At 53.9% G+C, this 21,622-nt stretch overlaps 1 protein-coding gene and 1 long non-coding RNA gene across 25 annotated transcripts in view; one reads left to right on the top strand and one right to left on the bottom strand.

Annotated features, from left to right (window-relative positions):
- The window catches only part of NFASC (neurofascin), a 189,361-nt gene extending 167,920 nt beyond the window's left edge, over nt 1-21,441 (top strand). For 8 of the 24 annotated variants that reach the window (XM_067729273.1, XM_067729274.1, XM_067729272.1 and 5 more), the window contains 5 exons: nt 961-1,077; nt 2,261-2,413; nt 9,865-9,996; nt 12,262-12,378; nt 15,782-21,441. In XM_067729273.1, the coding sequence (XP_067585374.1) occupies nt 961-1,077; nt 2,261-2,413; nt 9,865-9,996; nt 12,262-12,378; nt 15,782-16,050 (788 nt within the window). In that variant the 3' untranslated portion in view covers nt 16,051-21,441. The remainder of the gene's footprint in view (nt 1-960; nt 1,078-2,260; nt 2,414-9,864; nt 9,997-12,261; nt 12,379-15,781) is intronic. The other 16 variants (XM_067729288.1, XM_067729287.1, XM_067729286.1 and 13 more) reach the window with 4 other exon arrangements.
- LOC137219944 (uncharacterized) lies at nt 10,771-15,792 on the bottom strand. Its single transcript, XR_010941324.1, has 3 exons — nt 15,438-15,792; nt 13,783-13,858; nt 10,771-12,629 (listed from the first exon to the last, which is right to left on the bottom strand). It is a non-coding gene; the product is annotated as an uncharacterized lncRNA (long non-coding RNA).
- Nucleotides 21,442-21,622: the final 181 nt, after the last annotated feature.

The raw sequence follows: 21,622 nt of genomic DNA, 5'->3' as shown, positions 1-21,622 counted from the left end.
GCTTGAAAAATGATTACGTTTGAAGATGAGTGCCATTCTCCTGTCCACAGGCTGTAGTTTCAGACAGGGTGATGGCTTTGATAGAGTAGCTCCCAGCTCATAGGAACTAGATAATTAATGTCTTCTGTGTTACATAGAGATCGGGCCTCAAAGATACAGTGCTGAGAAGGCAACAGAGCAGGATTCTTCTGGTATCTGGACCACTGAACGTTGGGTGTCAAGAAGGAGTTATCTTCTCTGGTCCCCTCTAGCTCATGAAAGGGAGAGGAAGGATTCGTACTGTCTCTGCTTGGGGCCCTGGGGTTTTAGGCCCCCAGTCCCCTTAGAGAATCTGAGGCCATTTTTCAATAATTCAGCATCTTGTTGACCAAGAATGACCCCAGGGGCTCCTCAGACTAGAGTCACCCTTGTAGGTTGCCATTCTCCACCTCCAGTTTCAGGATCCCATTAAGGCTTTCCCCTGTTTGGTCCTGTCCTTTCTGCAAATCTCAACATGACTCTCAAGTGGCTTTTCAAGATACCCTCTCTCCTTCCTGTAGAATGTCTATAGTTGAGGGGAAAGAGGCTGGCACACCTCTCCCGCCCCGTCTGCATCCTAGCTAATGGGGCTTTTCACTGGCCCCTTTCGCTGCACTGTTCACATCCACGACAAGGGACCTAAAAAGGGAATAAACCCAGGTTAGAGCCTCCAATGGCCTGGATCAAACCCACTCTTTCATTCCTACTCCCACCTATGTGGACACACAGTTTCCGGCTCTCCCTCACATACGGGTCCTCCTGACTGTACTTGCTCATACCTAGCCTGGCTACCAAGGCTGCAGCTTGGAGCTCTGGCGGGCCCTGTGCACAGCCACTTCCTACTCTACCCTTTCCTAGCTGCCCGCGTGTGTGTGTGTGTGCGTGTGTCTACAGTGCTGCCTCCCTCCTCACCACTAACTCCTCTTCTAACCCCCCTACCAGCCCCCGATGAGCAATCCATCTGGAACGTCACAGTGCTCCCCAACAGTAAATGGGCCAACATCACCTGGAAGCACAATTTCGGGCCCGGAACTGACTTTGTGGTTGAGTACATCGACAGTAAGCATTCTGTGCGGGTGGCGGAGATGCCATTAAAAAGATCCCATGCGCTCCCCCAGGCTCAGGGAGGCCTTCCAGCCGCTTCGTTGTGGCTTAATGAAGTCGACATGTGCTCAGGCGGCAGCGAGGTTGGAAGAGCAGACTCGAGGAGGAGGAAGGGGTTTCTGCGGCCGTTAGTGAAGGTCCAGGGGTGCCTTGCGGTGGGGGCGGCCTGGGTGAGGGGCCCTTCATCCATTTCCTGCCCAGGATGACGGTTCTGGTGGCCCCCAGATGAGCCAGATCTCACCTTTGCTTGGATCTCCTTAATTCAGGTTCCAGATTCTCAGCTGTCTCCCCTAGACAGGTTAGGCCAGTCCAGACTTGGGGTTCAACTGTGCTTTGCTCACAGAGGGACACTAGCTGCTCACAGGTCAGAGACACCGTCCAGGGTCACTCGTCTCAGCTGGTGGCTTGAGCTGAGCTGTTCATTCTTTACTGGAACTGGGGAGCAAGCGTCGAGATTTGTGAGGCTGTAAAGTGTGGTCAGGCTATCTGCCTTCTCTGACTGAAGGCCCCTGTTCCTGAGGGCTCAGACCCACCATGCTGGCCTATTTGGCTTGTGCTGGAAATCAACCCAAAGCTCTTTGAGGGAGAACAAAGCCAACTCTTAGTTCTCTGCGGTTGGAGAGATATTCACATCCACAGAATACAGAATTCCTAGTTTGGTCCGCACTTTTTCAGACGACACCCAGGCACTCGCTTCTCCTGATGTGTGAATTCACCACGCAGTGAGAAATGAGAGGGGAAACCAGGAGTGAGAGCTGAGAAGCAGAGGCCGTCTCACCTCCGGTTACCGTGAGGGATGCTGACTGGCTCTCTGACCCTCTCCAGGGTAACGGAGCGCTGGCTGACACCCTGAGAGCTTAAGGAAGCAGGTCATGATGTGCTAAGTGCTTAAGACTGGGGTGAGGACAGAAAACTTTAGGAGAGGGAACAGTGTCCTAGGCTGCAGGGCCATCGTGTAGGAGAGTCAGCATGTGAGAAAGCTGGTGGAGCTGCCCGGTGACCTCCAGGTCTGCAAGACAGCCTGGCCCCTTCCCCCACCCTCCATGCTTCTACCTTTGACAGGTGCCCAGGAGCCTAAGCACTGCCTCTCCAGCTCATCATGCCCAGCCTTAGGCTGACTGAGGTTTCTGTTCCCCAGGCAACCATACGAAAAAAACTGTCCCTGTTAAGGCCCAGGCCCAGCCCATACAGCTGACAGACCTCTATCCCGGTATGACATACACGTTGCGAGTTTATTCCCGGGACAACGAGGGCATCAGCAGTACCGTCATCACCTTTATGACCAGTACAGGTGAGAGGGGATCTGGCCTGGCCTGGCCGTCCCCTACAAGCATGGGGCATGTTGTTCTCATTGTCGGCTTCCTGCTTGTCTCTTCTCCTCGGAAAGAAGACTCATCCTCCCATTTCCTCACCTTGCATGACGTGGCTCGGCTCTTCTTATGTGTCAGTCTGCAGCTCCCCGGAAGACAAAACGAGCCAAAAGTGCATGCCAGTAGATAGGAAACCATGCTTCTGACCCTGTGGGGATGAGTGGGATGGCAGGGGGGGAACGGAGGTGTTGTAGAATGAGGGCAGGGGAGACCACCTGGCCTCCACTGTGCTTGAGCCACCAGGGCTGGGTGTATATGCAGACATGGTCCCCTCGTGTGGGTCTGGGGGCAGTGTGTCCCGGAGGCACAGGGGCTTGCTTCTCGCACGTGGGGTTAGGGGATAGGCCATCCAAGGGTCTTGACCCCAAAATCCTCCCAGGAACCAAACCAAGGATCAGCATGTATGTCACTGCCTTGCCACTGTCATCTGTTGTTTAAAAATTCGAAAGTGTGTTACACAAGTTGTTTTGGTTTAATTTTGCCCCAAGTTTGTCGTGGCTTAAATGTAGTTGACCTTTGGTCGTTCTGGGGAGGGGAAGAAGCTTTCTAATCCTAAAAGAGCTCTGGATCTATCAGGGCTGTGGATAGAGAAGCTTCTTCACTTGTACCAACTGGGGCTCAGTAAAAGGTACAAGGTTCAGAAATCTGTCTGTTGATCAGGGTGGCTGGCAGTCTGGAGACCGTGAGGACACTTGCTTCTCTTTCTGTGTGTCTCTTTAAAATCATCCAGGCAAGCTAGCCAAGTGGCCAGTTTGCTGAGCCCTGGGGTAAGGATGAGTGTGGAGAAAGAGACTGAGAGCGGGAAGCACCAGTCCCTGCCTCAAGGCACATCCTAATCAGATGCAGGTTACTAGACACAGGATAAAGGAAAAAACACAATGATTTATATGAATGTGGACTTAAGTACGTATTACTCTCCCTGCGCCTGGCTTGACGAGGCTGATCTTGGTAGCTTGCATCTTGAGAGTCACTGCCCATGTGTATGAGGGCCTCACTCCACCCCTGCTAGCCTGGTGCCTCCTGGTCTGGGTGTCCCGGCCTCCTCCCTGTGTCTCTGCCTGTCCTGTGCATGCCCATGCCATCAAGTCTCGGGGAGTCTGAGAGTCCGGCTGCCTGCTTGAGGCTAACGTGGCCAACTCAGGCAGGATGTCCGTGAGCAGCCAGGTCACCCTGGGAGCCAGGCCAGGGGACTGGACAGTTGACCAAGCAGAGCAGGTGGCTGGATTCTGTCTGACCCAGTCGGGGTCCCAGGCTGTTGCTCACCAGTGCGTGCATTTGATTTTGCTCATTACAAACCTGAGTCCAGCACAGGGGCAGAAAGCAAAGATGAGATTTGAGGGTAGCGTTCCATCCTAGGGATTGCAGCAAAAGCCAGCTCAGCCTGCTTTCAGACTTCGACTTCTCCCAGAGCTGAGCCCTGGGACTGTGGGTGAGGGTTGGGGAGAAAGAGCCAGAGCAAAAAGGACCAGCCCCTGCCCTGGGGTATGTCCCAATCTGCTTTGAGATATGAAACATGCACTACAGAAAAATAATAATAATGATTGGTAATACACTTCTGAATATTGACTCAGGTGTTCATCTCTCTTTTCCTGTGGTTGCTATGGAGAAACTGATCCCATAACTTGCTTTCAGAGTGATTGAGGCCTTCAGCACTTGCATGTTTCCCCAGTTCCTCCCAGTGCAAGCTGGAGAGGGCAGGTATGACCCTCGCCCTGAGTACATACAGCTCACTTACCTCCCTGGCTGGCTGGAAATGACTATGTGCAAACTACATAGAGAAGGAAAATATTTCCACTTTCTGAAGTTCATGTGTGTCTGTGAGTGTGTGTTCAGATCCTTTGAAAACACACAAAGGAGTGGCAGGACTCCAGAGTCAAGTTCACACAATGTCCCAGGTCTCTGTGTCTCATCAACGTAAGTGATCATCTCTGGGCCGAACCACTAGTCATTTAGGCAACCACAGGCCATCACTGTAGTCTATAGACTCAAACATGCTACAGTGGTTCAGGAAGGAAATGGAAGAAAACCACAAGGAATGCTAACAAGCTCCCTGACTCTCACCAGAAAGATCTCACATGGGAAGTTAATCACCAATTCTTGAAGCTTTTGAAGCCAAAGAGACCCGAGGGACCACAAACACATAACCCTGGACTCCAGGAGGCCTGCCAGCTCTTACATCCTGGGGCAGGTGGGATGGGGGGCTGACGGGGGCCAGCGAGACAGACAGCAAACTGCCTTAGACCTCAGGGACTCCGGGAGGAGGGACGTTAGGGGACCTACTTGTATTTGGCCTCTTTCTGCTGTGTTTGGGAGAAACCCAGGATGGAGCGAGGTGAAGATGGAAAGGTGTAAAATGATGCTTAAGTGAGAGCAGCCAAGCTAAACTGCATTTGAAGAAGCCCAGGGGCTTCCCTGGTGGCGCAGTGGTTGAGAGTCGGCCTGCCGATGCAGGGGACACGGGTTCGTGCCCCAGTCTGGGAAGATCCCACATGCCACGTAGCGGCTGGGCCCGTGAGCCATGGCCACTGAGCCTGCGCGTCCGGAGCCTGTGCTCCGCAGCGGGAGAGGCCACAACAGTGAGAGGTCCGTGTACTGCAAAACAAACAAACAAACAAAAAAGCCCATCCCTGTCATACTTGTTCATCTGCCCTATTTCTGAAATATAATTTTTTTGCTGACTTTGAGTGACTGGCCTCTCTCCAATGGCCAAACCAATTTCCTCCTGATTAGAGTTCGGAGTTATGGGAACTGTCTGCCTTGCAGGTGAATTGCCCGTTTCTGAGCAGGATTGTAGGGTGCGGTGTGGAAGGCACACAAAATATGGCCTCTAGGCCAGAGTAAGAGTTATTAGGACCTGTGTGTCCCCAGTGAACGGCTGCTGTTCTGGCTTCCGTTAGCTACAGCAAAGGTGGTGAGTGTAAACATACCCTGGTCTTGGGATGTTGCTATTACTGTGTCCGTTAGGGATCTGGAGACATGTTGAACGGATCGATTAAGAGTGGTGTTAGCAGACAAATGTAACTGCCTTGCAAAAACGCCTTATTCCTCTCAGAGTCTGTGTGTGGGGTCACATTGTGAGTGAGATCACGTCCTAAATTTCTTTTGGTTCTTGAGAAACTGAGTCATTTTGATGGGGTCTGGTTGAGCCCACCTTACCCCAGATCCCACTGGGTTTTTGGTCTCTTTGTTTTTGTGTATCATTGACACTGATTAGTTTTAGGCGTGCAACATAATGATTTGATCTATGTATATACTGCAAAATGATTATCACTACAGGTTTAGTTGCCATCTATCACCAAGCATAGTTACAAAATCTACTTGGTTTTGAACAGCCTTCTGTGTCCAAACGTCACAGAAATTTCTTTGATCTTTTCAGTGAGGACTGAAGGTAACATTTGAACTTTATGTGGTGCTGTCAGGAATGGAAAGCTACATTTAATTTCTAAATTGCCCATATGGCCACTTTCCCTGGTATTGTGACTTTCTCTCCCAAGAGAAAGGAGTCTCGTGGGAGACGGCTATCAGCAAGATGGTGGAGCAAACAGGTCACTGCAGACATTCAGACCAACTTCTCTGCAAAAGGTGGTGACCACCATCCAAACACAAGTTGAAGTGGCTCCTTCATCCCAGTGCCCAGGTGGCACGTGGTCAAGCCAATATCCATGTGACCCTCCAGCTGTTATCAGGAAAAAATGCAAGAGACACCCCAGGTTAACCATAGCATATTAGGATTAAATTGGTCATTAATCAATAAGTAGTCAATGACTGCTTGTTAGGTGACCAACATCATGCTAAGTACGAGGGGGCCCAAGGAATCCCCTTTTCTCAAGCCTTAATAGTATCATTGGACATCAGAACGCAGGAAACAGAGCAATTAAATGTTACATTGTGCAGAGTAAATAGGGGTGAAGTGGGGGTTCAGAGATTGGTGTGAGCTGGAGGAATGGGAGATTCAGGAAGGAGGGGGTACAATGTGGAAAGGTGGAGGGCAAGAAGGGTGGCAATCCAGGCTGTCTGGGGCAGGATGGGAAGGATGCAGGGAGGGGAAGACCAGAGCACCTGGCATGATGGAAGTGTTCTGGGAACATGATAACATGATGTGTCATTGTATCCTTGGGATCTGATGGACACTGGGGTGAGGGGACTCCTTTAGAATGGTGCAGTGACGTGAATATAAGAGACATTTTGGAAGGAGTAAAATGATAGCCCTTAGAGATGAGTTGTGAAGCCACTGGCAGAAGCATGGGGGCAGGAAGGGGGCAGAGGGACCATCCAAGGAGATGTCAGGAGCAAGCCCTGGGCTTACAGTGTAGGACAGGCTGGAAGGACAATGAGAGATGAAAAAAGGATCACCAGTTGGAAGGGCAGGACTGGAGGGCAGGTGAGAGTAAGAGTCAAGGGTGTCGAGGTAAGTCTGGGAAAGATGCCCTCAGTGGTGGTGGATGAGCGCTGAGTACAGAGGGGCTCGAGGTTAGCGTCTTGGGGGCAGAGAAAGGAGTTGGCAGGAACTGGAGATGATGGAAGATCAAAGAGTTTACCTATAAGAGGACAGTGCATGCACTAGAGCCAAAAAGTCTGCCAGGTTCCTCAAGGGTTTTTTGTTTTAAGATACAAGGAGCTTCAACGTGCTTAGCAGCAGAAGGGAGGAGATAGCACAGAGGAAGAAATTGAAAATGCTAGAGTTTTCAGAGATCCTTACAGGATTGAGCCACCAAGGAGGTGAGGCATTGGACACAGAAGGAAGGGACAGTCGTGGAGGCTGTGAGGTTTCAGTGGTCTCCAGAGTGGGGCAGGTGAGCTCGACACCGAGACACTGACTCAAAGAGAGGGTCACATGGGGGCAGCGAGAAGGGGAGGGGGAGCAGTTGGGAGGGGCAGTGAGAAAGGAGTGGAAGGGTGGCCAGGCTGCAGAGAAGGTCCAGTTGAAGTATGACTTAGTGAATCTGTGAGGGGCCTGGGTCTTCATCTTCCTCCAGCAAAGCTCAAAGCAAGCACAAAAAGATGCCATAACTGCCAAGGGGACCCACAGCGGGCGACTGAGTCGCATGCTGGAATGGGTGATGCAGAAGGGAGGGCAACGTGGAGTTTGAGGGAAGCAGAGACCCCATCAGGCCAAGAGGATGAGTGGACTGAGCGAAGGGAAGGAAGTCAGGAAGCAGACTCAAGTGCCTCTATTTTCCAGGCTGTGTCCCAGCACTGGGGGGATGACAGTAACCCTGACAGTCCCTCCTTCAAGGAGCTTACTTCTGGGTGGAGAGATGAGAGCGGAGTAGTGAAGAGCACAGACTCGAGCTGTGACGGCCAGGGGTCACAGCTCAGCTCTACCACTTACCAGCTCTGGGCCCCTAAGCAAATCACTAACCTCAGTGCCTCAGTTTCCCCACCTGTGAAATAGGGGTAATAGTAAAAATCCACCTTATGGGGTTGTTGTGAGGATTAAATTAGATAATCATGGGAAAGCACTTGGAGTCGTGCCAGCCCATAGGAAGTGCTTATGGGTGTAAACTGTTAGTAAGATAGCAAATGGTTATAAGTGCTATGAAGAGGACAAATTCGAGCCCTCGGATAGAGAGTGGCTGGGTGGGGGAGAGGGCTTTTGCCTTAGCTGGGAAGTTCCAGGAAGGCCTTTCCAAAGAGATGACATTTGCTGAGGCAGCCATCTGAAAAAAAGAGCAGCAGATGCAAAGGCCCTGGGGCAGGAGTGGGAGTGGCCAGTGTGGCTGGAGTGTCCAGGGTGGTGGGAGATGGGACTGATGGAGCCCAGCAGATCAGGATAAGGAATGGACGGTTTTTCCTAACAGTAATGAGAAGCATTGGAGGTTGAAGCGAGGAAGTGATCTGATCCTGCATGGGGTTTAGGAAGACCTCTCTGACCCTGTGCAGGAAATGGCCTTCGGGAGCGGGAGCGGAAGCAGGGATGGGATTTGCCCCACAGCGTACCTGGATCAGGGTAGTCACAGCCATGTTCCCATGGGACTCAGCTGCTTTCCATCCCGGGCTGCCTGGGCAGCCAGAGCACAGAGAGCGTGGAAGGTCTTGTTCATCAGTCTTCATTGTTTATTGAGACCCATCTTGGTGCAGTACCCTTGGCTAGATGCTGAGAACGCTGTAAAGACAGTTTCTCTGCCCAAGAAGAGCAAAGGGTAGACTGCACCCAGATACGTGCCCCACAAAATGGTGTGTGATGCAGACCCTAGAGTACGGCACGGGCCCAGGGTCCATCCTCTGTGCCTGTGCTTCTCCCCCGAGGAGGCCCTGAGCTTCGGTTCTGGCTGCGTGGCTCTCAGCACTCCCGATGTTGTCTGGCTGTCCCAGAGGCCACTCCGCTCGCTCTGCTGGCCCCAGGGTTACCCAGGGTCTGTTCTGCCCCTGTGATCCTTCCTGTCCTCCACGTCGTGGTTTCCGTGGAAGGCTGCTTCTTTTGTTCTCCAGTCCATAGAAAGGAAGAGGGCAAGTGATTCCTACCCACCCCACCCCTTCTGATCTCTAACCTTAGCCATTGGTCCTCCAGGACACCGTCAGATCTGCTTCTGGTCTCCAGGCCCGCCCATCCGCCCCTCGCGTCATGAGGGTGTCTGCCCACTTTGAGACAGGTCTCCACATGTCCAGGCAGGGACAGCGAGGGGCCCGCTGTCACAGGGGTCTCCACGTACGGAAGTGGTCTGGGAGAGGCAGCATGGGGTGTGCTGAATGCACAGCCCTGGCCCTAACCTCGCCACCGGCCCGTCTGGGCTCCCCACACAGGGGCTGTCTTTGCTGTCAGGGAGCCCACAGTGCAGCTGGGGAGACACAAGGAAGCACGGGGCATCCTGGAACGGCACCCCACCTGCGACCCACTGCCGGGAAGCCCGACTGGCTTCAGGGCCGTACGGGTGGGACAGGCCGCCGCTCTGTGCCTGTGCAGGCCTGCGAAGGCGTTCGTTCTTCCAGGGGTTTTGCCATGTGACCTTGTTCCCTGACGGGTAGCGTGCAGGCTCACCCCTGTGGCTCATTCGTGGGAAATCATAGTCAACCCCTGGCCTTCCCTCATTCCCCGCCAGGCTGTGCCCAGCCATCGGCTTTGCAAGAATGCCACGCCTCATGCTTAGGAAACTTCCCATCCTAAAGGGCCTGTTCAGCCTCCTGCTGCTTATTCTGCTTCCTGTACCCCTGTCCTGTGCTTCTTTTCTGACCTTTTGACCTTGACTTTTACATTATTTTCTCTTTGTCCCTGTAGCAGGGTAGGGTAGTTTGGGCCAGAGAGCTGCTGGGTGGTACCGTTAGGCTGCAGGAGCAACCTGGACATGAAATAACTGAAGTTCTTCCCTCCCCTCCTCACCTTCTCCCACGTGAATCATTCACCACGTGTTTGCTTCTGGCCCTCCCCCGCCAGCCTACACCAACAACCAGGCGGACATCGCCACCCAGGGCTGGTTCATTGGGCTCATGTGTGCCGTCGCCCTCCTGGTGCTGACCCTGCTCATCGTCTGTTTCATCAAGAGGAGTCGAGGCGGCAAGTACCCAGGTAAGAGGTGTCAGAGGAGTGGGCTTGGGGGACAGGGCCAGCGGGCTTTCCTGTGAGTCACCAGGTCCCCTGCCAGCTCCAGGAGGCTCCACCCTCTCAGTGAGCACAGTCCTTGCCAAGCTTGGACATACAGTCCTCTTGCCTGTTCCGTGCATCTCAGAGTTGCCAGAAAGCACTTGAGTTAATTAAGTTCGCCTGAGGTGGGGGGATGGAACAGTCCAGGCAGCCAGAGAGGAGATGGAAAGAACCCTGGCTCCCATTAAGAATGACCTTCCCTCCCCTTGACTCACCACCCATCTGCTCAGTAATTGGCTTTTTTCAGCCTGAATCTCATTAGGATCCTATGTTCCAGTGAAGTGGGAAGGAGAGATGCATTTTCTGGAACTGTAAGAGAGAGGCCGGAGTGAAGAGAGGTCTGGATGGAAGAAGCACATGCATGAGAGAGGCCGCAGAGCTGGGCTCTCAGCGTGGCTGGGTTGAAATCAGATATACCAATAGAGGGTCAGATGCTCCTACATGAGGAGCTGGCAGAGGCTGAGGGGTGGGTTGCACTGAGAGGGACCCCCAGTCCTTAAAGGGCTTTGAGCTTTTCTTGAGTCCCAGAGCAGTATTTCTCTTCTGTGGCCTGAAGATCCTCCAGCCCAGACAAACCAAGGTCAAGGACAAGGACCTCTGGCTTTTTTGTTTCTGGAAATATTGACTGTTTTTCAAACAGGGATGAGAAAGCCATCTGTCTATGATGGAGTGGGTAGGGTGACAGGAGACAGGATAATGGATGACCCTGAGAGTGAAAATCCAGCTGGATTGCACAATGAAATTGCTCCCTGCCCCCAAAGCCATCGCCAGACACACCCCGTGCTCCCCAAGTGCCGGCTTCTGCGCATCTCTGTGAACACATCCTCCTCCACGATCCCCTAAAACTCAACTCAAAGAGAGAGGAGATTCTGTTTTATTTTCTTCCCCTGGCCCGTGTGCCCTCAGACCCTAGGATTCTAAAGAGTTATGCCTCTCCTTCAAGTCAGGGAGGGCAGGAAATTATACTCCTTTATTGGTGAATGTTGTTTTCTTTCACTTTGTTGTGCTGTGTTGGGGCTGGTTTTCTTCTGTAAGACAGAAAGGCAGCGTTAGGAGAAGGGCAGCCTTTCTGAGCTTACCCTCTGTTCCAGGTGGAACTGATGCACCTGAGAACTGATCAGATAAACTCAGCCTTCCTCTGCCCGTTCCAGAAAGTTCTTCTTACAGCTAATCTCCTTTCCTCCAGCTCCAAGGGAAGCCCCCCATCCATTAGGAAGATGAGTGAACCAGGAGCCTTGAGGCCAGGGCTCCAGTCTCCACCTTAAACTTTAGTTGCTAATTAGTTACGTGACATCTTCAAGGCCTCAGCTTCCCTCCCCTAAAATAGGGGTGATTATCCTGCCTCGTACCTCAGGAAGAAACGAAGTCACTCACCTCAGTGTCTGCTGTGTGCCAGGCTCTGTGCTGGGTGCTAAGGATACTAGAAGGAGAGGTGACCCCTCCCTCAAGGACAGTGCCGCTGGCATAGGAGGAGGATCACAGCACAAGACAGGGCCTGGGAGGGACGCTGATACATCACAGAGGAGGTGTGGGAAGAGGGAGTCGCACAAACAAGTGAGGTCACAGTTAAGAGAGCACCTTCCATTCCAGAGGTGTGTGTGGCGTGTCCTGTCTGCCCAGGGCACTCTCTTAGGAGCTTTGAAGAGACACAGTCCCCACCCTCGAGAAAAGAACTGGCATTCTGTTACAGGCAAAATAAATGTGCACACATAATTATAACATGGAACCAGATTAAGAAAGGTGCCAAGGAATTCCCTGGCGGTCCAGTGGTTAGGACTCAGCGCTTCCACTGCAGGGGGCATGGGTTCGATCCCTGGTCAGGGAACTAAGATCTAGTATGCCGAGTGCCGCAGCCAAAAGAAAAAAGAGAAAAAGAAATGTGCCAAGGATCGCATCCATTTGGTGTTTGGAGAAGACCTCATGGAGCGGTGGTGGGGAGCCGGGTCGGGGGAGATTTCAGTTGTCAGTGGGGATGTAAGAAAAGCCCCAGTGACGGGGAGGAGGAAGCAGAATTCACTTGGCACCCGAGCAACCGTGGGAGGCAAGAACAAGGGGGGCATGGATGGGGCCTTGTTAAGAGGGAGAGTCACGGAACCCAGAGGCGGCTTCTTTGGCTGTACTTTGGGGCCCCGCAGAGCTCGAGCACGCTCAATTATGACGTCTGTGTCTTTGCTTCCCTTACTGACCAAGTGCGAGAAAAGAAGGATGTTCCCCTTGGCCCTGAGGACCCCAAAGAAGAGGATGGCTCCTTTGATTACAGGTGCGCGATCTCCTTGACTCCTGTTCACACAGAGCACCCCTTGTCAGGTGGGTTCTCCTCACCCCCCCTGAGGCAGCCCCCTTCCCTCAGAGCTGCTCAGCTGGGCTGAGACGCTACTGCACGGATGTCCTCTCCCATCAGGCTGTCACCTCCGCCTCTGTGACAGCACCCCCATACCCCCGGGGATGGCGCGCACTGCCCAACACACTTACACTCATTCGATGAACAGCATTTCATTCATTCAGCTGCACGACTCAGGTTTATTGCATCTTTGTATGTGTGTTTCCACCTTTTTGCTCTGAAAGCGCACCCAGGCCCCCCTTGCTGTGAAATGAGCTCTGCTCTCAGCTTGCTCTCTGCCTACACCCCACTTTCACTCCGAAGATGATGACCTGGGGAAGTTGTAATGTCTTTAAAACTCAACTAGGTGAGGGATGAAGGGGGCGTGGGGAGGTGTTCTAGGCCTTTTCCTCAGGAACTAGAATGACTTCTCTGGGCTGCAGCTTGGAATAGGCCTTGGAGAGGCATTTGGTCCAGTGCCTGTGTCCCAAATGAGAAGACCAAGGCCCAGGCTGGGAAGTGACCTGGAAGATTCCTGTGCTCTCCACTCAGTGAGCTAGTGCAGAACTGGAGAGCCCAGGGGCCCCACGTCCAGCTACTGCCACTGTCCTATGCCCATGCTCCCTCTCAGATCTGGACGGGCGTTTGTATCTGGCTTAACAAAAGTTGTAATCTGTCCATTTTATTGGCAAGTATGCTTTGAGTGAAGGAATGGTGCAGGGTGAGTCATGGAGGTCTCGTTCCCAGGCCAAGTGCAAAGGGAGGAAATCTTCTGATTGGAGCCCTCCTTCCCCACCCCCACCAAGTCACTCTCTGGGGCCAGGTCACCCCATCCTCCTCTGACCTCTCCTTATCCTATCTTGGGCCGCCGCCACTCTGCCCATCTGCAGCCTCTCAAACAGGATCAGATCAATGGGCGGCAGAGCCTCTGCCCACACAGGAGCCCATCTGGCGGCTTATAGACGCTGTCTATCCATCCAATTCATGCATCCCCAGGAGCCTCTCAAAGAACAAGCACGAGAGACCCTCCCCAGGCTGTCCTCGGCACCCTAGGTGGGGCCCAGCTTCCCCATGGGCCAGGAGCTGTCCTCTGGCCATCAGTTCCAAAGGCCCTGGGCCTTCTCTCCCCAGGCCCTCAATGCAGCGTGAGGAAGGGTGAGGACCTCCTCAAATACAGGGCCAGGTAACCTGCGCTATGAGAAGCCACTTCCTCAGGTACCTCTCCTCCACCAGACACCAAAGCTGTTGGGCGAAAACACCTGCCTCACCACCCCAACCCCCTGACCCACCGACACTGAGGCTGGAGACACATATACTGGTGCACGCACGCACGGGCTTCCACACCACACACACACACACATGTACACGCACACGCGCACGCACATACACACCCCTTGGCTTCGGCTCTGGGGAGGCCTGCGACATCCATCCTAGAGCCCCCACTTGGATGAGTCCAAGAGTCCGAAACTGGGAAAGGGGAGAAATCAATACATTAGAGGAAAAACCAAGTTTCTGGGCGGGACAGGCTGGGGGTCTGGCTCACCCTGCTCGTCTGGGACCTCGCTGCCCGAGCACCTCTCTGGTGTGTCTCTCTCTGCTTCTCTCTCCCTTGTCTGTCCGCCTGGTCCTCGAAGGTCTCCTGGAAGGTAGACTAACAGGTGGCTGGACCAGGGGGCCATAGTCATTGGGTTTCTTTCAGGCTTCCCTTAGGAGAGGTCTGTTCTTTCCAGACCTAGATCCTCTTTCCCCACAAGAACCTGACACACTAAGGACCCCTCCCACCCCCACTGGGCCACCCTGTTCAGTGATTGCATTTAGCTTGGGGGCCTGGAATTCCCGAGAACCACATAGACACAATTGTCACTCCCTTGCAGGGGGAATGGAGGGCGCTGGGGAGAGGGTGCCTGTGAAAAACACTGGCAAGTAGGGTAAGGAGCCTGGTCATTAGAATCTGCTGGTTCTCAAAACGTGAATTCCACCCCCTGAACAAATACAGCATAACCCCAGACACCCACTTCCCTCACTCAGCTGCCTCTCCCACAGCACTGCCGTCAGAGAACACAGTTAAGCAGGGTAACGGGCCGCATTCACTCAGCTCATGGGGGCAGTGGGCTAATAGCCTTCCATCTCCTGACGCCTAGGTCCTCTGGCTCCCGGCCCTCCCCCCACAGCTGTCTTTGACCAGCACTGCGGTTAGAAGTGAGAACTCACGGCCCACTCTAATGGCAACTCAGCCGGTGGTTTGCCACAAGCCCAGGAAGGGCTAAGTGTGGCCTGGGGCAGGGGAGTGGGGGCGGGGGGTGTCTGCTCAGACTGCCTGGCACCGCTGTGGTCCTGCCTGCCGGGACCCAGATGCCCACTGCTGGTCCGGCTGCCGCCTGCCGGGACCTCGTCTCCTCTGAAGTGCAGCCAGCAGCACCTGGTCCCCGCCTCTGAGCCTAGAAGAGCCAGGGGAAGGGCTGTGGTGCCTGAGCAGATGCCGGCCCACTCGGGGTATCTCACTTCCTGGGGGCACAGCAGGCACCCCAGTGGGTAGACGCCACTTTAACTACCAGCTCTCCTTGCATGAGAGGAGCTTAAGGGCAGGACCTGGGGCCTCAGAGGGGGGCTAAGCTGGATCCTCTGAGCCTTGCTGGTTTTGTCTCAAGTTGCTGGCCCCTCCTATCTCATTTGCATGTCCCTCCCTCCTCCCTCCATCACTTGCTAGCCCTGAAACAACAGCATCTGTTTGTGGATAAACCAGAACTGAGAGGAACACCACCAAGACAAAGAAGGGGAAAGGCAGGGAGAGGTTTGTCCCTTTAAGGCCCAGACCCTTGCTTTTTGTCACGAGCAGAGTCTTTCCAGAGCCAGTCACAGATCACAGAGAGTCAAAGCTAGTTGAACCCTCTTGATGGAGGAACTAAGGTCCAGTAAGAAGGAAGGGCCTTCCCAAGGCTGCAGAACCACACAGTGACACACATGGGACCAGAACTCCCAAGTCCTTGACTCCCCTTCTTTGACCCTTCCTGTCCCCCTGGTCTACAAGCAGCTGGCTCTGCCTCACCATGGGGTGGCGTCCTCTGCCTGCTTCCATCCCGGAGAGCGACCCAGCTTCCCGGAGAGGACCCCAGACCCAGCGTCCAGGAGTGTGGGTCCATCCCAGCTCCGCACCAGCTTGCCCCTCGCCTGGGAGACGATGCTGTCCTCTCTAGGCCTCAGCTTCCCTTCTGCAGAACTGGCCGGACGGGGAGGGGAGTGAGGGCTGGTCTGGGTCATCCTGAGGTCCCGTCCTCTCTGAGCTGTGTGGTACGCGTGCCTGGCAAGAGGCTGGAGGCCTTCCTCCACCCGGCCTGGGTTTGGGCTGCGCTGGGTGGGCCAGCCCTGACTCTCTGTCCTCTCTCCATCCAGTGACGAGGACAACAAGCCCTTGCAGGGCAGCCAGACGTCCCTGGATGGTACCATCAAGCAGCAGGAGAGTGATGACAGCCTGGTGGACTACGGCGAGGGCGGCGAGGGACAGTTCAATGAGGACGGCTCCTTCATCGGCCAGTACACAGTCAAAAAGGACAAGGAAGAGACAGAGGGCAACGAAAGCTCAGAGGCCACATCTCCTGTCAACGCCATCTATTCTCTGGCCTAACAGAGCCCCCCAGGCACAGCCACTACCTTGCAAGTAGAAGGAGGGGAGAGGGGGAGACGAGCCACTGCAGACCTACCACGAAGCCACCACCACCTTCAGGGACAAGGGTACCACATGGGAGTCTGCCAAGCTGTGAGGACCAGTGACCACCCAGCCAACCGCAAGCCCCCTCCCGATGACCCCCCCGGGGTGCCACCGGTGGGCGAGCTGGAGCCATGGCTAAGCTCAGCTGGAGGGAGCCCAGGTCCCTTGCTCAGCCTCACAGCCACCCCCAGCCTCTACCCACACTGCCTGCCCTTGACCTCAACACACACACTCACCAGTTTCTGTTGGTTATGGTACTTACTCATTGTCTTTATTTTTGCTTTGTGGGTCTTCTCCTCCAGACCCAACATCTACATTTTCTTTTCCTTTTGAAGAAATGTCCCTGGAAAAAAAGAAAGAATAGGTGGATTCTACCCCAGGAAACTTCAGAGATAGGCAAAAAAAGGATTGATCCGTAAACGAACATACAGAAAAGCTATAGTATTCAAACCGCAGCTGGGCCAACGTATTTCCGAAGGATGCCTTTCTCGCCAGATGCCTCCCCTGGCCCCCAACCCATCCACCTCAGCCTTGTCAGTTGCTGAGCTGGGCTTGGCTCCTTTCTGGAAAATGACAGTATTTTTGGCAGGGAGAGGGTAAGCAGGCCTTCTTGCCTTGCTCTGGTGCAGTTGGGAGGTGGGCTTACCTCTTGCTCCTGGCTCTTACCCTGCCCCTGCCTCTGGAGTGTCTGAGACGAAAGCTGCAATGACTGAAGGAGTTTAAGGAACAGGAGCGGGAAGGACTTCAGCTCCAGTGACTGTGTACCTCAAGCAGAGGAAAACCAGGCGTCCGTCCCTAGGGAGCTGTGCCCACCTCGAGAGAGAAGGAAAGGGCTAGGTTTGGACTTCCTGCCTCCCCATCAGTGAAACTCAGGATGTGGGAGAGAGGACCACACCCACTGCATCCAGAGTAGAGGGTGTCTCCCACCTGGTCAGGGTCTGTGCTGCTGCCCTCCAGGAGATGGACCCCTGCGATGTGAAGACTGTGCTGGTGTGCTTGGGGGTGGAAAGCACTGCTCCCCCTTTCGTCTCTAGCAGATAGCAGCTCCTGTATGATGTTGAAACTGGTGTTTTATGGCGTGTGGATGGGGCCCTGCTGCCCCCAAGACTGAGCCGGTGTGTCCTTTCCTTAGGGTATTTACCTATGAGGAGACCCCCCCCCCCCACCAACAGTGCTGTAAAGCCTGGCCTGGGAGTGCTCTTCGTATGCCTTATGCAGCTCTGACCTGTCCCTGCAGTTCCCAGGTTCCCAGCCCCTCCCTGCAAGCCTTGAAGCCTCCAGTGACGTCAGTCTCAAGGAGAATGGGGCGGCCTATGCAAGCATCACAGCAGAACCAGAGCAGCCACTCAAAGTGTGCCCCGCAGCCCGTTGCCCCAGATGGAGACACTCGCAGACCTGCAGTTCTCTGAGACCCAAGGCACTGCCTTCACGCTCCCTACCTATTCCATTTTGAAACCAAAGGTACCTAGCCTCAGAGAGAGAAAGAGAGAGATCTAGAGCCTAAGAGTAACCCTTCAGCTGTTGCTGCAGCTAAAGTCGGTTTCAGGAGGGTGAAGCTGACCCCCAGGAGTGGACCACCTGCCACAGACACAGCCTCTGATTGGCTCCTCCAGCTTCTTGCCAGGCGACCTGGGCAGGAGCAAGGCTGTGTCCTTCAGAGACATTATTAAAGCATCGTTTGCCACATGTTTAAGCCGCAAAGGTATTAGCAATGCTTGCATCACTTAATAATCAGTCAGTTGAAGGTCAAGCCCATAGGCACACCTACTCTGTCTGCAGGTGAGAAAATGTAGCCCAGAGCTGAGCCAGTTATGTTGTCTGAACCTGAGCCAGTGACTCTCCTTTGGTCCAAGCCGTAGCCAGGTGTGCTGCCCGGAAGCCTGGGGGGAAGCTCTCTCGTGATGATGGGGGACAGGGCGAATAGTAGGGGACTAGGGAGCCAGCTCAGGGGTCCCCTCCCCTGCCTTTCCTCCTCCACCTGCCTGGGTACTGCTGGGCATTCCTGTAGCCTAGGGAATGTCAGGGAAGTGTGCCTGTGAGCTGAATTAAAGGACCGGCCTTTCCAGAAAACACTCTGGATCTGAGCAGAGCAGTCAGTCTGTCAGGCCCTCGTTCCATATTGCACAGGACGCACTAGGAAACTCATTGCACCGGAAGTAAGCTCTTTGGGCAGGATGGACTGTAAGATGTCACACCCATCCCTCTGCCTCAGGAAAGTCCTCCACACAACTGATGATGGGGGAAGGGCTGACAGTCGTGGAACTGAGTCTTGGGACAGAGTGGCATTGGTTGGCGTTGGTTGGCACTGAGTGCTTAAGCCGCCAGTGGCTCCAGGCTCAAAGGGAAGAGGTTTGGAGCGGGAACTTGGTCCTGAAGACTCGTCAAGACAGGGGCAGTCCTGCTGCCTGAGCCTCTCTTCTCTGCCCCTTGGGCCAAGTTGCTAAACTTGTCTGTATTTTGGTGCCTCTGTCTCCCCTAGTCAGTCCCTCCTTTGAAAACCTGTCCCCACGTGGGGGCATGGGCCCAGCTAAAGGAGCGGGGAGGCCAGTGTCTAGGGAGAGCACCACTGCAGGGCCGGGGGACAGCTGCCTCTCACCTTGCCTGGGTCGTTGTGAATGGGACCCTTCTTTCCTTACCTTGCTTTTGGGGAGATGGTTGAGTTTCAGCTGAAAAGTAGCCACTTCCCTCGTCCGTTGCCTTCGCCCTGAGGGGTCAGAGGCATTTGGTCTACCCCCTTCCTGGCAGGTCCCAAGGTCTCAGTCCCAAGGTCCGAGAGGCTGCTGGTGCCAGTACTAATCACCCCGCAAGGGGACCGCTGCCTGGGCCCAGACAGTGCTTTCATGGTTTCCGTGCACGCAGTTAGCCCTGGAAAAGGGGTGGGAACAGACCCACAGACATCTGTGGCTTTTCCAGCTGCTGGACTGCCTCCCTGCACACAGCCGGCAGCCACACCGCACACTCACGGCAGACCTAGTGGCAGGCGCCTTTGCAGGGCGGCACTTTCGGGGGAGCAATCCAGATTACGACCTTGTCTTGAAGAGGATGAGTCCATAGCCAGGCCCGCTGGAGATGAAATGTGAAGGGCTGTGTGGGGTGCCGTGCACAACTCAGGGCAGGGGAAGGAGGCTGCCCGCGCTGGGCCCCACTTGGGCAATTCTTGGAGGCAAAACCAAGAGAGACAGAGTCTGATCCGAAGGAGAGCGAATTTTCCCCAGGAACAGCACAGGCAGCAGCTTTTTAAGGCTCCTGGGGCTCTTTGCCGTATCAGAGCCGAGTCACAGAGCATCCCAAACAGCCCGTGTGACGAGAGCCGTGGGGATTTCACACACTCTTGCCTCAGTCTTTGCAAGGCTGCTCCACTAACACGCTGAAAAGGCGAGGCTTCCTGAGCTCTCAGCTGGTGGGGCAGGTGTCAGGAATCACTTCTCAGCGGGAGGGCACAGAGCACACTCCCCGCCCGTGATACCTCGGTCACCACTGCACCAGCCCCTGCCACACACACACAAGCCCGTGTTGTAGTTCGTTCCACCCAGCTAGGTCCACTGGAAAGAAATCACGCTGTGGATCCTAGTTGATCTTTACATGGTGGCTTAAGAGTAGCATATAGGGAGATCCCTGATTAAAATAGAAAACCAGAGGAGTCAAACGAACGAAACAAAGAGCTTGAAATGTCAGGAGGACACTCAGTGCCCCGGGCAGAGCCCAAATCCTGGGCAGCCCCTCCTTGAAACCAGGCAGGGGCCACCCCATGGGAGTTCAAGCCAACCTCGTGGCTGTCCCCAGCCTGCCCAGCCCAAGCCAGGGCAGTGCCCTTTCCTTCCCTCCCCTACTAAGAATGGGTTCTGAGAAGGAACAGAGGGAAAGGAGGACAGCTGTCCAGGGAAGGCACCAGACCCCACCACCCAGTATCTCAAGCCACACCTAAAACCAGTGCCCCTCTAGCAGTACATTAGTATTAAATGGATGTTTTGTAATGATAAGGATGGAAGTGAAATAGGTACAAAGCTGTCTAGCTTAAGACAGGATCAGATCTCAGCATGCAAAAGGATCACAGAGCTGATCTGATTGAAAGTACTCATCGTAAGCTAAAATCCAGGGAGGTAAAGGGACTTGCCCAAGGTCACACAGCTAGTAAATCAAGGTGAGGTAGGGCTTGAGCTCAGGCCTTCTGACTCCTTGTTCAGTGTTCTTTCATCTCACTGCAGCTGCCGCCTTGGGAGCAGTGGTGTTACTTAAGATCTGGCCTGCTGGTTCACTGTCTCCCATGTCTCTTTCCACGTCTCCCACATCCCCATACACCTCCACAGATGAAATCAGCGGATTTTTCTGAGTCCCAGATCAGCCAGTCTGTGCCAGCCTGTGGTGAACGAGCCGTGCTGTTAAGGGGAGACCCAAGCCAGGAGAAGAGAGTGACGAGCTGATTGGTGTTTGTCACCATGAAGCCTAGAGTATCCCCTAGGGTGGTGTCTCTCGCTTCGTAATGCATCGCGCCCCCAGCATACTGTGTCCCTCGGAAGAGCGACGGCCGCAGGGTGCCGAGGGGCAGCAGGGCCCATGGAAGCTCCCCCACCCCGGGATTCGCTGGGCTGGAGGTCAGCACGTGTAAAGACTTCAGTGAAGCAATAAATACAAAAATCTGGGAGAAGAAATCCAGAATTTTGTGCACTTCTCTGTTTCTTTTTCAAAAAGGATGCAGATCAGGTGACCCTGTCCTGCTCTCCTTTCTGATTCCCAAATTCGACGTCCTCAGTCAGTGTTGTCCCCCTGCCCAGCTCCCAGCTCTTTGCCAACCTCACATCCTCCTGCACTGAGCATCAGTTGTCTGTGGCATGGCCACCTTCTGTCCTGGTCCCACCCTCACCCATGCTGGGCCCTGGACGACCTCTTGCCCTTCACCTCCCTTCAACACACACATTTTCCAGTTTGTTCCTTTCAGTGGGGAAATCTTTTCCGAATGTCTCCATCCCTTCCCACCTACCCACACACCCACCTACCCACACACCCACAAATTGGTCTGATCTTTTCTTCCATTGGTTAAATATTTAACTCACCGTGGCACACCTTGTTTTAACCCCTCTCACATCGTGTTCTTTCCTTTTTGCGAGTTGTTTTGCATTAACCAACGTTGTCAGTGACAGATGCATATCTGAGGGTGTCACGCTCGACCTTCAGCAGGGAAGGCTTCTGGGTCGTGAGGACCATCTAATATGTGGACTTATAAACGACTGCATGAGCAATGAAAAGGCCAAATTATTCAGAATTTTTTTTGAATCACTGTAAAAAAAACACTGATTTCTTTTGTATAGAGAACACTAAACGTATAATAAAAGTTGTTCAAAATGGACTCTGGCCATGTAATTTGTTCATTTTCCTCAGTGAGTAGAAGAGGGATGTCTGGGGATTAATGACAGAAATGAATTGTGGGGTTTTTCATGGGCACCAGACAGCATACCCAGAAATTCTGCGATACCAGCCCCCATCTTGAGGTTGGTCTTATCTTGGAAAACTCATTGGCACAGTTAGTG

Source organism: Pseudorca crassidens, chromosome 2 (assembly GCF_039906515.1).
Source record: "Pseudorca crassidens isolate mPseCra1 chromosome 2, mPseCra1.hap1, whole genome shotgun sequence".
Classification (NCBI taxonomy): Eukaryota; Metazoa; Chordata; class Mammalia; order Artiodactyla; family Delphinidae; genus Pseudorca; species Pseudorca crassidens.
Note: the sequence above shows the minus strand (reverse complement) of the source record. Positions and strands in the feature narration are given on the sequence as shown.